This window comes from Myodes glareolus, chromosome 6, assembly GCF_982192425.1.
Source record: "Myodes glareolus chromosome 6, mMyoGla1.1, whole genome shotgun sequence".
NCBI lineage: Eukaryota > Metazoa > Chordata > Mammalia > Rodentia > Cricetidae > Myodes > Myodes glareolus.
Window position 1 is genome coordinate 19,454,974 of NC_142031.1, and position 17,805 is coordinate 19,472,778.

A 17,805-nucleotide genomic window follows, 5' to 3' on the forward strand; every position below is an offset into this window, starting at 1 on the left:
CTCTGCTTTTCTGGACGGACCAGAAGTTAAGAATTTTGGCTGATCCACGCAATATACATATGAGAGTGTCCCATGCTCTCAGAACTCTAAGAATGGTGTGGGGGGTGGAGATGGGGAGTTGGGTCTCGCGGGACCTGAGACCATTCTGATGTTATGCATGAATCACAAATATTTGAAGTGCCAGTTTGTAGCCAGTCTCCTATTTGTTAGATAACAGAAGCAATAAAATTGTGCCCCAGAGCGCTGGGAATTTTGCTGAATGGGTGAAACTATTTGCTGGGGGCTGGGGCAGCTTGAATCTCCCTGATACTCCTTTGTTTGAAAAAAAAAAGGGGGGGGAGAAAAAAGGTTTCTTGAGACACACAGGTGGCATTTGATTTTTGTGCTCACAGAGGTGGAGGAATGCGGCTCTTCCCAGGGCCCTGGCGGCGGGTTGCATGCAGAGAGCTCCTGAACAAAGACCAGATGGGCAGGCTAATTACTGGACAGGAGAGCGCCAGGCCGGGGGAAGATAATAACAGCCCCCACAGCACAGGACTCCAAAAGAGAAGCTGGACAGAGGCTGGGCAAGTTGCTCAGGGCCCAGCATGGCTAACGGGATTATGGCCTTTGGGCTCCTTGCCTGATGCCGCCACCATTGTTCTCCAGGCTGGGGGAAAGCCTCCTGCAGACAAAACAGTTCCCTGGCTTTGTTCTTTACCCAGACAGAAAACCTGTGGAAAACCAGGCATCTCTGTATACCTGTGAGTCCACAGGAAGATTTCGCCGGTAGACTAAGAAAATACGCAGCAGGTCAGATGCAGAACAAAGCTGAGTTACTGGGGTACCTGGAGAAGAATTGGGGGGGCTAAGAGGAAATACACCCGGACCCTGTGCAGGGTGACTCCAAAACTGATGGAGGGCATGTTGTATGTGCGTGCGTGCGTGCGTGTGTGTATGTGTGTGTATGAATGTGACTCTGAAGGAACTGCACCCGGCTCTTGATGGCATTTGCCTTGGGAACCCTCACTAAAAAAGAACTGGCCCAGGTCAGAGAGATGCTTCAGTGGTTAAGAGCACATACTGTGGGCTGGAGGGATGGCTCAGAGGTTAAGAGCACTGACTGCTCGTGAGTTCAATTCCCAGCAACCACATGGTGGCTCACAGCCATCTATAATGAGATCTGGTGCCCTCTTCTGACATGCAAACATACATGGAAGGAATGTTGTATACATAATAAATAAATAAATCTTTAAAAAAAAAAAGAGCACATACTGCTCTTGTAGATCAGAGTTCGGTACCCAGCACCCACAATAACTGACTTCTTACTTACTGCCTGTAACTCCAGCTACAGGATCGATGCCTCTGACCTCCAAAGGCCCCTGACTAAGGTATAAGACACTGCCCCCACCACACACACACATATCATTTTAAAAAATAAACTTTTTTAACAAAGAGCAGAATAATCACAAGGAAATTCTACTCTGCATGTTGGATTTGTACAGGGCTTAATTGCATATTCAAAATGTACGCGTGCTACGTTCAGTCGCCTTGAAGCAGTTATGGACAAAACTCACGCACTCTATGGGGCTGGAGGGATGGCTGAGCCAATAGAAGGGCCCAAGTTCACATGCCAGCACTCAGCATAAAGTCAGGCACCATGACACACACCTGGGGGAGGCAGGGACAGGAGGGTCCCTGAGGCTCATTGGCCAGCCAGTCAGTGAGGATGTGTTCTCAAAAAAAAAAATTAATTAATAATAAAAACAGTAGGCAGCAACAGAGGAAGAAACCTGATGTTTACATATGAACACATAGGTGCACATGCTCGCACGCGCGCGCACACACACACACACACACACACGTATGCACCAAGCATATATTGGCAAAAAGAAAAAAAATTGGTCTGGACCTCAGTCATTTGCAGAGTCACAGCTGTGTGGGCCCAAAGATCACTCGTTTGATGATGGACATTGATCCCACACTTCTGTGTCCAGGGCCTGTGACCAGCACAGGGACGCAGCCAGCTGCCTCAGATGACACAGAGCCCTGGAAGCAGCCAGGCAAAGCTCAAGCCCTATCACCCACTGCTGCAACTATGGAGGCCACGGAGGGGTGCTCACGAGGCCAGAGCGGAGCCTGTCTCCAGGAGGCCAGTGCCTCTCTCTGAATGCCATGCACCTGGGCAGAGCAAGCTTGGACCATACCCCTCCTTTCTCCCTCAGCCTAACAGCTTCCTCTCTGAAGTCCCCACACTGCAGTCTGAGAGAGGTGCTCTAGGAACCTCCTCGGGTTTTGTTCCACCCCTCCCAGCACCACCCCAGGGCACAGAGAACAAAGTTCAGACACTCCCCTGGGGTCTGCAGTGAAATGCTGAGCTAGCCACAATCAGCCCTGGAAACATGACTGATCCAAAATTAAGACAGGTTGTAAATATCAAATACATATTAAATGCCAAAAACTCCCAATGAGGCAAGAGGCCTCCTGAGACATCTCGTTAATAATCTTATATCAGTATGTGACTGACGTCGAAACAGTGACATTTTGGATCTACTGGGACATATTGCAAAATATATGACAAGACACGTTATAAAAGTTCATTTCACCTGTTCCTTTTTAGTTCTACATGCCACTGCTAAAGATCTCTAAAGGACACAGCTGTCCCCATCAAGTCACTACTGTCCGGAGCTGACCCAGCAGGTGCCACCCCTGCTCCATGCACATCACAGTCAACTGACCCGGTCATATATGGTGGGCAGGAGCTTGGTAGACAAATAAGCATGACTTACAAGTCGGGTTTCAAAAGAGGAACTTGAGACTGAGGTTTCTAAGACCAAAGACCTTTGGGGCACACACCTTCTGTGTGGGATTGTGGGTCATAGCCCCCTAAAGCAGTTGTTACAAATTCCACTTAATAGTGGTAGCTCCACAGACCCCGTGACTTACCAAGGACGGCCCACCCCCTTCCCTGCTTACTGCAGACCTGTGTGCCGGGTGCCGGACTCATTCCTCAACCTAGAATCTTCCCATGAGTATCTTCACCAAGTCTGGAAGGTGAACACGTATTCACACACACACACACACACACACACACACACACACACACACACGATACAGGACCAACAATCCAAGTCCTGAAAAGGCTAGTGGAGCATGGGCAAGATGCGGGGCATGGGAGAGTGGCGATCTCAGCCAGAGTTTCTGCAGCGGGATCATGGTTTTGCACACTGTGAAGATGTGTCACTGTTTTACCGTGCCTGCCAAGCCACCTTTTGACTGGTTTAGCAAACAGGTGAATGGCCAATAGGCAGGTAGGAGAGGATGGGCAGGACTTCCAGAGAGAGATAGGCACTCTGGGAAGAAGAGAGGTAGGATTTACCAGCCAGAAGTGGGAAGTAGGGCTCACAGTACGAGCCCCATGGCACAGTGTAGATTAACACAAATGGGTTAGTTTAAGTCGAAAGGGCAAACTGGGAACTAGCCTAAGCTAAGGCCAAGCTTTTGAACTTAATAAGAAGTCTCTGTGTCATTATTTGGGAGCTGGTGGTCCAGAGAAAGTTCAACTACAGCTTCCTGCAGACACCCTTTCCCACTATTCCATTCTACTTAGAGCACTACTGCTCACACACACACACACACACATGTACACACACACACACATACACACACACATGTACACATACACGTACACACATGCACACACACACGTACACACATACGTACACACACACGTACACACACACGTACACACACACGTACACACACACGTACACACACACGTACACACACACACACACACACACACACACACAATTCCTGACACCTTTATTCCCAGCACTGAGCAGGCAGAGACAGGTGGGTCTCTGTGAGTTCAAGGCCAGCCTTGACTACATAGCGAGTTCCAGACAGCCGGAGCTACACGGTAAGACCCTGTCTTGGAAAGCAAGAACGCTGGTGATTTTCAGATATAGAAAGAAGCTGGGTTTTCCTTATCATATTCTAAAAAGTAAACAAATAGTGCCAGCAGCTGAAACAGGACACACAGCTGTTAGGACAGAGGAGAGAACCACTGGCAGGCTCCGCAGAGTGAAGAGGTGGTCTTCCTGCAGCTTCCTGCTGCCCTCTACCGTTGCCAGACCTTCAGATTCTTGCCCTAGCCTCGGTGACCCCTCTTCACCCTCAGCTTGTTCACAGTGCTCACTGGCTGACCCTCTGTGTTAAAATCCTTCTCCTCAAACCTCATGCTCTCCCCTGAGCACTGGCAACACAGGCACTGGACAAAGGTGGGCGACGTTCCTTACATAGTAATGGTTTGGGGCAGGGGTTCCCGATTTGACCACTTTCATGAAGCTTGGCAGCTGGAACATGCTGGAACACGAGTTGCTGAAGTCCTTCTTGGAAGACAACTCTGAGCGGATGGTGTATGCATTGGCAGCAGGATATTTAGAAATGTTGTCGTCCAGCCGGGCAGACTGAGGAAGAGGGAATAGAATCAGCATTGCCAAGTGCCCCCAGGGCTGTGAAGACAGGTCAAAGGGAAAGGACCCCGTCCCCAGTCCGTCACTGTTTGATTTATTGCTTGCTTGCTCGTCTGATTATTTGTTGAGACAGGGTCTCACTCTGTAGCCCAGGCTGGCCTGAAGCTCACTATGTGACTCAGGCTGGCCTCACAGACTTGCAATGTTCCTCCTGCTTCAGTCTCCCCAGTGCTGGCATGCTGGGCACTAGCCACCATGCCCAGCTTACAAGCAGTTTCCCCTAAGAGGAAATGCTGTAACAAGTAACAGTAGTAATTGGACCTCGGGCTTTGTGGGCTCGCTCTTGGGAAATGCAAGTTCAGACCCATTCCGACTTCTGTAAACTAATTTAAACTCTTCGTCATCTGCTGGGACCTGGACAGGGCGATTTTCCCAGCAACACATTTTCGCTGCGCCCTGTTCCAGGCTACTTCCACCCGCCTCGTCCGCTGGGGGGTGACTCCTGCGATAGGAAGGGTCACGTTGGTCCCAGTGGCATCTACAGGGTGTCTTCAGTTAGCTTAGAGGGGCGGGGCTAGTCAGGGATGGGTGCTCACGCAAGCCTCCCAGCCCTGCCAGCTTGCTTTCATGCCAGGTGCGGTGGCACACACCTGTGGTCCAGAATCTGGGAGGCAGAGACAGGAAGGCAGAGAGTCTGAAGCTAGCCTGGGCTACACAGGGAGACAGACACTGTCTCAAAAAAAAAAAAAAAACCATCAAAAAGTCACCAAGAGCAACAACAAATCACGCAGCCATAAAAACCCTAAAATACTTACTGTTTCAACAGAACCAACTCCAGCCCCTTCGAGAAGCCAAGCTAAAGTATTTTCAGTTCAAAACCAAACACAACCAGTGTTTGCCACCTGAACGGGGGCAAAAGCCATAGAAACTCGAAGATAACATCTCCTCACCCTACGACAGCACAGCTAGTATTAGAATCTGATAAAACAAAAAAGTTCCCACAATTTCACGGTGAAAAGCTTGGGAACCCTGCTCTGGGTTTTCTCCACTCAACGGAGGTCAATACCACCCAGCACAGGAAGTGGGGGGAGCTGGGAGCCATCCTTTTCCTCCCTCTACCCTCTCCTCGAGGGCTGGGTGGAGATGGTTCTTAAGGGTGGCACGGGGTGGGGGGTGGGGGCGTGGGTTTCACCAGAAGCAGGGCTGTCCTTATCTGGCTTGTAACCCGGGTTCAAATCCAAGTTCTCAACAGCAAAGCCTCCGCCAACGGCAGCGGCCTTCCCTTTCTGGCCACTTTAAACACTTTAATCTGGCCACGGATTTGTTGCCACCTTTGGTTTTTACAACTTTGAACAGCAGACATGATGACCATTTCACAGAAGAAGAAACTCAACTCTGCGAATGAAAGGGTGTAGAACCACCATCTTCAGGAAGGCAGTCTGTCTCCACCTGGTGACGCGGATCAGACATGACATTCAAAAGAGAAATGGGTCGGGAGGCACGGCCCTGAAGAGGCCAACACCCTAGTGGTGTCTTTTTGGTCTTCAGAGACTTACTGCTTTTATGTTTGGGGAGCGGGGTAGGGTGGGGTGCGGAGGAGAATGTTCTAAAAAACGTCCAATGATGCCAAGTTCCTTGAGGCATCTTCACAGAATATTAGTGTCTATGGCACTAGCCCTCCGGTCTGCACCTTGAATTTACCTGCCAGGCCTGTGGTGTCCAATCAGGCCCCACACTGGCCCTTGACAACTTCTCCCGGACACATACTGACTCCTCCAGAACCACCCCACCCGCCACTGTGTGACCCAGAAAGACCACCAAACTTCCCGCCCACCTGCCACATTTAGCTTCCCCGTCAGAGTTGTAGAAGATTCTAGAACAAAACCTTGGAGTGCCTTAATGAGGTGCTTTATGTCAGTTAAACTCCGAGAGACGACAGACCTTCTCAAAGGGTTGGGTTTCACCCTGACAGCCATCAGGAAGTGTGCAGAATTTATAGGCCCACGGGCATTTCCGGGCAGCCTCGCCCCGATTACACTCAAATGGACCCTTGTGATCCTCTTCTGAGGTGGGAGGCTTGAATTCCTCAAGTCTCAGAACCCAGAAGTGGGGCAAACACTTTCTGACCCTCATCTAATTTGGGCAGAAACTGGAGACCACGTGGGGCCTACAGTCAGGTACCACAAACCACTTAAGGTCTGCTTCCCAAGAACAAAGGAACACAAATATTTAAAAACATAAAGCTGGGGCTAGAGAGATGGCCCAGAAGCTTAGCTTTCACCAGAGGACCTGGATGCGTTTCCTAGCACCCTAGCACCCACAACAAGCAACTTAGACCTACCTGTAACTCAGTCCCTGGGGGCCTGGCACCCTCTGCTGGTCTCTGCAGGTACCTGCACTCATAGATCCTGCCTCCTGCCCCCACCCCACCCCCAGACTCATAATTTAAAACATTATCTTTAAAACAAGAGCTATAAAATGGACATCTTGGCTCCAAAGGGAGGGTAACCCCACATCTCCTTTATGGGTCTTTTTTTGTTTTTAAGAAGTAAAAGGCCTGGTTAGATTCTACACTTCAAACCTTCCCATGCCTTCCCTTCTGGATAGCTGAACCATTTGAAAGTCACGCTGGTGAAGCCTGGCAGGGCCTTAACCACGTCTCCAATCCAGCCCCTCCTTGGCATCAAGAAGGAACGGTAGTGCACTGTCTGGCAAAGGCGCTCTCAGTGAGCACCTAGGCGCTCTGGGCAGTCTGAGGGGTGACTCAGGGAGGCAACGCCAGCTCCTGTTATGCTGTTCTGCAATTTCAAAGTCTTTCTCACTGCACTTTGCCCGGAGCCTCCAGGGAGTCTCTGAGGCAACTGGAACACGGAAAGGTGACGTGCTTGAGGTCACATTCAGGCTTCACAGCTGAGTCAGGATGAGGTCTCTGGTTCCTGTGGCCCGGGCTGCGGCAGGCGATACAGCACTTTTTTGACAGTAGCTTTAGGGTCTTTCTCCTGACTGGGAGCTAAAGGTCTGGCTATCCTGTGACTTTGCTGAGGGCTAAGAGACTGTGGGCCTTCGCTCCTAAGTCAGTTTACTCCTGACTATTCCACACTGCCAACCTGAGTCCCAACAAGAAGTGGCTGCATTTGGTGACCTTTAAATGGTCCCTTTGTGTGAGAGTAATAAGAATTGGCCCCAGTGTCAGACATCATAGACGTTCATGTAAGACACTGTCGTAACCTTTAAAGGAACAAGCAGGCACATGTGTCCCATCGATGGCAGATTCTGGCTCCGCTTTCTCCTTTGCTGTTCCACTTAAGCAACCTGGCTCTGGTTTGGCTCTCTCCCTTAAGGCTGAGACCATAACTTGCTTATTCGTAGCAGCCTCGGGCGCCATCCTCAGCATACACATACCAAAACCAACACAGAAGAGCACTGTCTTCATCCAAGCCTGCTCAGGCTCCCTGGGGCTTCATATACATATCTGACTGCAAGAATCCTCAACAAAGATAAAGTCTCACATGGTACCATGAAGTATTTCAGGCCCAGTGCAGTCTCTCTCTCTGTCTCTCTCTCTCTCTTTCTCTCTCTCTCTCTGTCTCTCTCTCTCTCTGTCTCTCTCTCTCTCTCTCTCTCTCTCTCTCTCTCTCTCTCTCTCGGGGGCAATGGCTATGCCATGATGCGAATGTAGAGATCAGAGGGCAGCTCTCTCCTCCCACACAGGTCCCAGAAATCCATCTCAGGCCCTCAGCTTTGGCAGAAGCACCTCCTATCCTCCATGCCCTCAAACTGTCCCCTCATTTCTTATTTGGTCCATCCAATTTCCCAACAATTTGAACAGCTCAGTTATATGAACTAAGTGTTAGCAGTCTTCCCAGAACAGGACAGAACTGTTTCCTGGCAGACCTAACAGCCTCAGGAAGAAAACTGCCTCATACTCGGTAACCAAGTTCTAGCTGCCCTCCCTACCTCGTCCACGTGCATCCGTGGAGACAGATGGCCTAAAGACATGGGCTCAGATACATCTCTGTGAATTCACAGGACATGGTTGCTGTCTTAATCAGAACAGGTACTTTGGAGAAAGGACCAGCTGCCCACTGCATCATTACGCAATGAACAGAGGGAATTACTGTGCATTTAACACCCAGGGGCTCTCACCGTGGAGGGGAACATGCAGGTTCCTCTATTGGAAAGAGAGACACTGTTGAACACTGGAGACTGGTGGATGACGTTGTAGAACCCAGGGCCCGGGATGTCGTCCTGAAAAGGACAGAATGCAGTGTCATTGGGCACAGCAGCTTCAACACGCTTTTCCGCCAGCTTTCCATCCATTAGCGCTAAGCCTTGCTCTAATCCTCCAGGGCAGGCTCCATCATTTGCAGGGGTGACAGCCTTGCTCCACCATTCTTCTGGCTTACCCAATCTCTAGCTCAGTGACCAATGGGAGGGGCAGGAATCCTAATCCAGGTCAGCTCTCCCAAAGCCCTTGCTCTTTCTCCCAAGTCTCCATCCTGAGTTCTAAAGGAACCGTGTTGTGTTTTTCATGTCATTAGGGAAATGTGCTGGTGTTCATGTCAGCCTGAGTGGACCGGGCCAGCCAAGCCCGGGGTAAAGAAGGGAGGGTGACCGATTTTATGGGAACCACACCCACCTGACTCAGCTTCCTCCTGAGGCCTCTGAGAAGGGAAATTGGGGAGTGTTTCTGTTTATAAAGCAAAATGAAACAAAAACAACCTTCATTCCAAATGAGGCCATCTTGAAGTCGGAGACAAAATAAGGTGAGCCCATGGGGCCCAAGGGCAACTCGAGACTGGAGTGTCAGGGAGCAGCCAGCAGATGCCGTGTTCAGAGCAAGTTCTGATGCTGTTGCTGCTGCTGCTGCCTGAGCCTCCGAATCTTCCAGCTCATGTCTGGTGCTAGTTACTAAGGGGACACCAGTGTTGACAAAAGCTGGAGGAGCAAGTGGCATGAGATGAGATGCTTCATCGTTGGGGCAGCTTCCTGGGTCCTGCCCAGTACTAGGAGCTTTACAAAGCTAATCTCATTTTGCCATCACCCAATGAGGAAGGGATTACTGGCTCCATTTCACAAATGGGCACATGCAGATGAATTTGTCCAAAGTCCAAATGCTGAGCACACAGTGTGTGGTGGTCATGTCACCAAAGTCACCTAAGGAAGCAGAAGCTGGGCATGTGGGGCCATAGCCAGTAAGCAGTGAACCCCAGATTTGAGCCCATGGACCCAGATTCCAGAGTTTACTAGCGCCACTCAGTCATAGATACATTCTAACTCTACTGCGCCTGCTGCCTTATCTAGGCAGAGAGCTTGAGGCACAGCTAGTGCCTTCTAGAACTTTCCTATCTGGAGAGCGGGGACAGAGTGATTGAAGTTTATTATAAAAAAATAGAGGCATGGATACTACTAACAGGATCTTGGGGCTGAATTTTAGTATGTGTGTGTATGTATGTGTTGTGCACAGGTGTGCACACACATGTGCACATGTGTGTGAGGCAGGCAGAGGAAGAACAAGCAGAGGACACAGACTTCTGGCCAAGAGTCAGAAGCATGGACACTGAAGATGCAGAAGGGAAGGACCACAGAGAGAGGAGTCAGGGTCCCCGGTGCTGTGGGCCCACTGTGTACAGCACACTGAGACTTCACAATGGCGGCTCACTGAGTCTTCACTGGAAAACAGAGAAGATGGGGTCAAAGAGAGACGACCTAATGCTGCCCAACCAGCAAAGGTCGGAGTCGGAATTGAACCTGGACAGTCCGGTGAGAGTCTCCTGACCACGGAGACCAACTGCCTCTCAGATGAGACTGTAGGGGACTAAGAGAAAAGTCCTGCCCAGGGTTGTGGATTGGGAAGTCTGTCCTCTGTGCTGCTGCTCAGCTTCATGATTTTCAGTAACTTTAACCTCACCGGGCCTCAAGGTGCTGGGATCCCAGTGTCGCTAGGGGAAGCTGCAGCAGGAACAACGGTGGGACATGTGACTAATTATGATGATGTTGTGTATGAGTATCTTGCCTGCAGGGACGTATGTGTCTGGTGCCCATGGAGGCCAGAATAAGGCATTGGGTCCCCTAGAACTGAAGTTACAAACAGCTACGAGCTGCTATGTGGGTGCTGGGAACCAAACCCGGGTCCTTGGAAGAGCAGCCAGTGTGCTAACTGCTATGTGCCTCTTACAGGTATGAACAGTGGGCAGAGAAGACATACCTCTAGCTCCTAGTCCATCTGCACATGCCCACTGCTCTGACTCAACCTGCCCAGTTAAATTAGAATCACAAACAGCAACTAGCTGTTTTTACTTAAGTATAGCCCATGAAGTATTTGGGACATACTTATGCTAAAATAATTACCTATCTGCAATTCTAGTTTATCCAAGCATCTGTGTTTTTCTTTGCTGAATCTGACAACTCTACTGGACATCCATCAACAGGGTCAGACTGCAAAATGGCTAGAGTTCAAGGCAAATGGGAATAGGGCTGTCTCTGTTTAGCCTGTGGGGATGAAATTTACTCTTGATGGAAGGTCCAAAGAGAATCTCTCGGGCTGAAGCATGCTGGAGCTGGCCTGTGAAGGCAGCCATTAAAATCCTGACAGCAGTCATTGAAATTGGTAACTCGGAGTATTTTACACTGGAGAAATCTCCTGAGGCTACCGTGGAGGGAAAAGCTGGATGACGTAACAGCCAGAGGCCCTCCACAGGGGCAGAGATCCCTGTGAGACTGCTGGACACGGGATGACCAGAATAGAAACAGTTGCCTACTACGGCCACCTGAGAGCCAGGACCACCCCGTGGGCATGGGACTGAGCAAGCGATGCTTGGCGGATGTGGTCCCCTCCTCTCACCCGACACACAGCTTGGGGGACACTTGACTGAAAAGTACTTGGAGAGCTCATTGGACTGGCAACCTCCGCAGGTGCAGGAGTGGGAGATGGTCCCTATCCATGTAACCTTGGAAGGGTCATGAAGGAGTGGGCATTCAGCTCCTGGGCCAGGGAATCTCCCCAGGCTTGTAGGGAGAGGGGGTCCTACTGCAGAACCTAGAGTCAAGCATGGCCCCCTACACTGCGGTTTCCACAAAACTTCCATAAATTCTGTCGAGTTCATCCGTAAACATAACCTTGCATGATTTTGTCATAATTTCAACTGTGGCCCCTGACTGTTCGGGAGGATAGCTCTCCTGTCAGACCCTGTACAGAACTACCCGAATTAGCTAGCTAGCTAACTAATTTGTTTTTGAGGTGGTTTCTCTATGCCAGGCTAGACTTTAACTCACTACACAGTCAAGGATAATCTTAAACCACTGATTCTCCTGCCTTAGCCTCCCAAGTGCTGGAATTGCAGGCATGGGCCAGGATACTCAATTTCCTTGTGCATTTTATGAGCCACCATATGGGTCCTGGGAACCGTATCCAGGTCTTCTACAAGGGTAACAAATGCTCTAAACCACTGAGCCATCTCTCCAGCCCCTGATTATGCACCTTAAATGATGCCCACTTGGAAGACACAGGGTCCCTGTCCTCCCAGCTTGTGTTCATTCCGATGGAAGGCAGCAGGTTTGGTAACATGCAATTGCCACTCCCAGGAGAAGCTAATCTAGTGTAGCGTTCTAATTTTTTAAGAGGAGGAAACAGATGCAGAGGCAACACATGGGGCCTTTACAGCTCCATGGCCTGGGAAACTGGGTGAGATGGAGCAGAAGATGGGAGACAGGGAAGAAAATATCCCACAGGCTGAGGAACAGGGCTCCGTCACCTAGCGGCAGGTCTCCTCAGGAATGTAAAGTTAGCCACACATTTGTAAATAACCACGAAGTTTATTCCTAGCAATCAAAATTGCCAGTTTAGCCACAAGTCTGTGTAGGACTCTCACACCACCAGTGTTGAGATTCCTTTACTCAAAAAAAAAAAAAAAAAAAAGTGCGCGTGCAAGGGCACACATGTGCCACCGCGTGAGAGCAGAGTTCGGAGGACAAACGAGGGAGTTAGTTCTGTCCTCCTTCTGCATGGATCCCAGAGTGTGAACTCAGATCCTTAAGTTTGCCGGGGATACCTTGACGCTGGCACCCAGGCGGAGGGATTCCTACGAGAAAGGTAGGAATCCCTACTGGCCCTGAGGTTCAGAGGCAGCAAAAGTGAGTGCCTGCCTCTGAGGACACCAGGGAAAAGCTGGGCTAAGTGGGTCACAACTCCGAGGTGAGCAGATGACCGGGTGTGGGCTCAGCACAGGGCGTGTTTGCCTCCTGTCTTAAGAAGGAGGTGAGGCAGGGGAGGTTTCAAATCTCTAGTTAACTTGCATTGTCTCACTAAATTACTGGGTGATGCCGCGCAAGCGCATTACTTCTCCACGCTCGTTTCCCCAGGAGAAATGAGAATGACGGGCAGAGGGCTCGGAAGGAGTGGAGTCTCTGTGCTTAGGACATGGGGAATTATATAACTCCCCAAGAATTACACAATCCCAACTTTTATGATGCAGATGAGGAAACCAAAGCCCAAAAAGGACAAGCGGCTGCTCTCAAGGCTCCCAGCTAGGGACAAAGAACACAGGGAGCTGGGTCCATAGAGACACCATGCTTTAGCAAAGAAAAAAAAGTTTTCAAAGGTTCAGACGAAAGTTTTCTCATCAAATGGATGCAACCACCCTGGAAAATTTGAAACCAAACTTTTTAGTGGTTTCCGCCTGTATCTGTGCGGCCAGCCATTCAGGCTGCGTTCAGGCTGCTGGCCATGCCAGCTCCCTGGGCAGGAGACGTGACAGGATTTCACAGGGCACCTTGAGCTCTGGGATCAGAGCCTTCAGAGCTTGCCATGTGGGTCGGAGCCCCAACAAGAAGCATTTATTCGCGTCCCTGGAGATCCTTCGGTTTTGCCAAGGCCGGTCCAGAAGCATGCTGACTTTCATCAACCAAATTTACAGCCTCGAAGGCCACAAAGGCGGGCGTGGCGCGGTGTGGAAAGAGTGAGAGGCTTTGGCGTGAGCTGCGCCTGGGTTGAGGTCTAATTCTTTCAACATTGACTCAGCAAATATTTACTTAGTCTCTCTTATGTGGCAAACCCTGGGTTGTGTGACCGAGGGTGGGTCACTTTACCTCCCTAAGCCTCGGTTTCCTCTTATGTTCTGAAGTTCCTTTTAGCATTGTTCTGGGGAGCAGTGACACGGCCTAAAAATGCTTTAACACTTATTAGGGGATGGTCAGTGACAGCTGCTGTTCTTTTTCGTGAGAACTGAGCTGCAGACACCCCGGACATGGACAACTAACACACCCTCATTAAAGGTGATCAATGGGAACCCACACAGCAGTGGGGAAGGGGCTGACAGCTGAAATACAGAGAAACTAGAAAAAAGAAAGAAAGAAGGAAAGAAAGGAAGATGGATGCCTGAGCAAGTGTTTATCATTCTGAGGAAAGCTACCAGTGGCTCTAAAATATGTGTGTGCTCTATTATTTATTGCGGGCTTCATAGATCCTGAGGTAATGGGAGCTTAAAGGAACTTAATCCACTCTCTAGTTCCGCATACCAGCTCACAAAGGAAGAGCTGGGCTTGGGGTGAGGGCCCAGCAAAGCGGGGAGAGGGGTGCACGATGGCATACCTCACTTGTATTCAGAATCGGGGTCCTCCCACCCCTTCTCTGCCATCTAGGCAAAGTGGAAGGATGAGAGCCCAGCTGCCTGCAGAAGGCAGCAGACGGTAACAGGGATGGCCCTTGCTGCCAAGGAACGCAGGCTCCTACTAAAAGCCAGGGATGGGAAGTGGTGAAGACTCTCCCCGGATGCCTGCGAGTTGCTACAGCCCCCTGCTGGTGAGAAGGGAGAAGGTCGAGTCCCAGGAATAAGTTAAATAAAGGCTGGCCAGGAAACAACCAGAGCTTCCCAGACGTGGAGATCTAGAGACGAGGGGACGGATAGAGACAGCCAAGTCGAGCATTGTTTTTAAATTGCATTTATTTATCTACTTGTGTGTGTGCACATACCATGGCGCACACGTGGAGATCAGAGGACAACTTTTAAAAGAACTGGCTGCTCTCCACCATGGGGCTCCAGGACTCAAGGCTTGGTGGCAGGCATTTTTACCTGCTAAGCCACCTTACCAGCCCCCATAGTAATAGTAAGACATTATTTAAGGAATTTTATTTTATTTTTGTTGCTGTTTAAGGAAATTTTTAGTGGGGGAGCTCATCACAAATACAACAATAAATGTATCAGAAACTTGTTTGCCCATGTGTTATCTGGGGGATGACGTAATTCCCTCTGATAGAACAGAGTAGGCTGGTTTTTAATCTTCTACTGCGTATACATAGGATTTGAAAGATCTTGTATTTTTATTCCTTTCAAATTAAAGATAATTTTGGCTACAGGGTATTAGTGCACAGTCCTTCAATTCAAACACACAAATGGCCAAGGAAGAAGGACCTTGAATTCAAAGCCAGCCTGGGCTACACAGCAAGACCCCTGGTTATGTTTTCCAAACATATAGTATATACAAAGTCCTGGGGTGGATCCCCAACACAGCAAATAAGTAGATCGATCGATCAATCAATCAATCAATTTCAGGCTGGTTCTTACCTTACTGACACATCCTTGGAGGATAGCACCGGTCCTTGGGTGATACTGCCCTCTGCTGTTCATAGAGGAAACACAACAGCTAAAATTCAAAGAATTTTGAAGGCAATGTCATTTACCTTTTTGTTGTAGAATCTCTTGGCTTGGCTGTTAAATCCCTTTCTTTCTGATTCTAGGATTACTGCTGTTCTGTATCTATAAGGAATGGAAGATTGAGTTGGGTACGCAGCGGTAAAACCTAAACAACAACAAAAAGACAGCCATCAGCGTACGCCGCCAGTGTTTGCTCAGTGCATCCGCTAGGAAAGCGCTCTAAGGATCCATCCTAGGCTGGCGATGTAGCTCAGTGAGCAAAGTAAGCAGAGTATTTCCCTAGCATGCACAAAAGCCCTGGGTTCCATCGTCAGCACCACACAGGACCAGGTGTGGTGGCACACACCTGTACTTGCAACACCCAGAAACTGGTGTTAGAATTAGAAATTCAAGGTCACCCCTTGACTACATATTGAGTTCAAGGCCAGCCTGGAATATATGAGACACTGCCTCAAAAAATAAGTAAACAAACAAAAAAAACCCAAATAGTTATCCTAGTGAGCTAACGAAAGAGAACTCACTATAGGCAGTCCTCACTAGGGGCTATGAGGTTCAGGGTGATACAGAACCTTCTGTGACTCAGAAGGATACAACTTTTCCTTTCTCTTTCTCTCTCTCTCTCTCTCTCTCTCTCTCTCTCTCTCGGATTCTGGTCAGAACAAATGTATACTTATATTGGTAGTCTATTAGACTTCCTTACTCTTTCTCTACAACATATATGCACACACGTGCGCACACACACATGCACACATGAATGCACAGGCATACACATGCACACACACACACAGAGAAATGTGCGTGCATGCGCACACACACATGCACACACACATGAATGCACAGACATATACACGCATACACATGCACACACACAGAGAAATGTGCGTGCATGCGCACACACACACGCACACACACATGAATGCACAGATACAGACATATACACGCACACACATGCACACATACACACACAGAGAAATGTGCACACACATACGCCTTGCAGCTGCCTGATGACATGCGGCTCAACTCCATGGCATTTTCTACATCTCTTCTCTGTTCTCCTCCTCCTGGAAGCTTCTGAGATTCACAGTTTATCTGCTCTGGGGTCTTTCTTTTCTCCAGTAAGATTGTCCTCTTTGAATTAAAAAAAACGCTCGATACAGGGTCAGAGAACGGCTCAGTGGGCAAGGGCTCTTGTTGCCAAGCCTGACCGCCTGCGTTCAGTCCTCAAGAACCACGTGGGGGAGGGAGAGCACCAATGCCTAAAAGTTGTTCTGTCCCCTCCACATGTGTTCCCCGGCATGCACATACAAAATAAATAACTATAGTTTTCAAAAATTAAAATAGAAACTGAAGAGATGACTCTGGGGTTAAGAGCACAGACTTCTCTTCCAGAGGACCCAGGTTCAATTCCCAGCACCATATGCTCACAACCATCTGTAACTAAAGTTCCAAGGGGATCCAACACCCTCTTCTGGCCTCTTCAAATGCTACATGCACATGGTATGCAGACCCAAACGCATAAAGTAAAATAAATGCTTTAAAATTAAAATATTCAATACAAAAGAGTGAACAAATACAGAACGAGCAGATAGGACAGAAAGCAAATCACAAACCAGCAGACTCACACATCTATAACCACATTAAACATTAAGTGGTCTAGACATTCCAGTTCAAAGACAGGAATTGTCAGACTGGACAAGAAAGAAAGACCCAGCTAGATGCTGCCTACAAGAAACATAGTTCAGCTATAAACCCAGAAAAAGAAGTAAAAAAAAATGAGGACTTGCAGTAAGAATTTAGTTGTCAGAAATAAAGCAAGCAATACCTGCTACACATTAACAACCAAAGAACAGGACTCTGACTGAACATATGGAAATAGCATGTACCTTGTTGTTACTGAAGGGACAGTCACCTTCCCATTTATCCTTCCTTACAGTCTCTCCCCATCTACACTCTGGGGTCAGCAGGGCCAAAGGCAATCTGTCTCATACACTCTCAAAGGATGGCCTTGTGGATAACACCCAGGGTTTACTAATCCGCCCAATAGTGCTCTTCTGTACTAGAGCAGGCATGCTGAGATCGAAATTCACTAGACCTTTCTGTAGTTTGTAGTTGTGCTTGTTACGTTGGCCAGAGTCTTCATATTTCAGGGCACCGTTGTCCGCTTTAGTGAAGCCCTGGGGCATGTTCCGTCTGTTTGAGGGGAACCTCAGGCTTGCATTCTTCTACACACCTGAAATAAGATACAGCGTGTTCAGGGGCCGTCTCGCGCCGTCCCAGCTCTATGCTAATGGTGGCTTAGGTTGAGAGATCTTGCGGGGCAGACGAGGACACCCACCAACTGCTCTGTCGCCCCAGAGTCCAGGCACACTGCACTGACGGAATTAGGAGGCCACACAAGATCACCCTCGCTGCTGCACACAGCCACGGAGGCTTTACATATTATTTTCATTATTAACCTAGCTTGGTCGAGATATATTTACATGCGATAAAGTTCTTCGGTGGTAAAGGTAAGAGTCTAAGCTCCGACAGTGTGCGCAGCTGTGCTGGAGACCGTCACAATTAAGACATTAAGGTTATCCGTAACCCCAAAAGTTCCCGTGTGCTTCTGAAGTCATTTCCATCTGGATCTGGCATCTGCCAGCTCCCGAACTTCCTGTCACAACAGCTGCCTTTCTACAACGCCACACAAATGCTAC

General features: G+C 49.1%; 1 protein-coding gene across 8 annotated transcripts in view; it reads right to left on the bottom strand.

The window, feature by feature from the left end:
* Positions 1–17,805, bottom strand: part of Stpg1 (sperm tail PG-rich repeat containing 1) — a 46,393-nt gene that overhangs the window by 17,687 nt on the left and 10,901 nt on the right. For 4 of the 8 annotated variants that reach the window (XM_048443207.3, XM_048443208.3, XM_048443205.3 and 1 more), the window contains 4 exons: positions 17,202–17,339; positions 15,136–15,254; positions 8,604–8,705; positions 4,281–4,451 (listed from right to left, as the gene is read on the bottom strand). In XM_048443207.3, the coding sequence (XP_048299164.3) occupies positions 4,281–4,451; positions 8,604–8,705; positions 15,136–15,254; positions 17,202–17,292 (483 nt within the window). In that variant the 5' untranslated portion in view covers positions 17,293–17,339. Of the gene's footprint in view, positions 1–4,280; positions 4,452–5,272; positions 5,415–8,603; positions 8,706–8,863; positions 8,997–15,135; positions 15,255–17,201; positions 17,341–17,805 lie in introns of those variants that run through there. The other 4 variants (XM_048443211.3, XM_087907022.1, XM_085690504.2 and 1 more) reach the window with 4 other exon arrangements.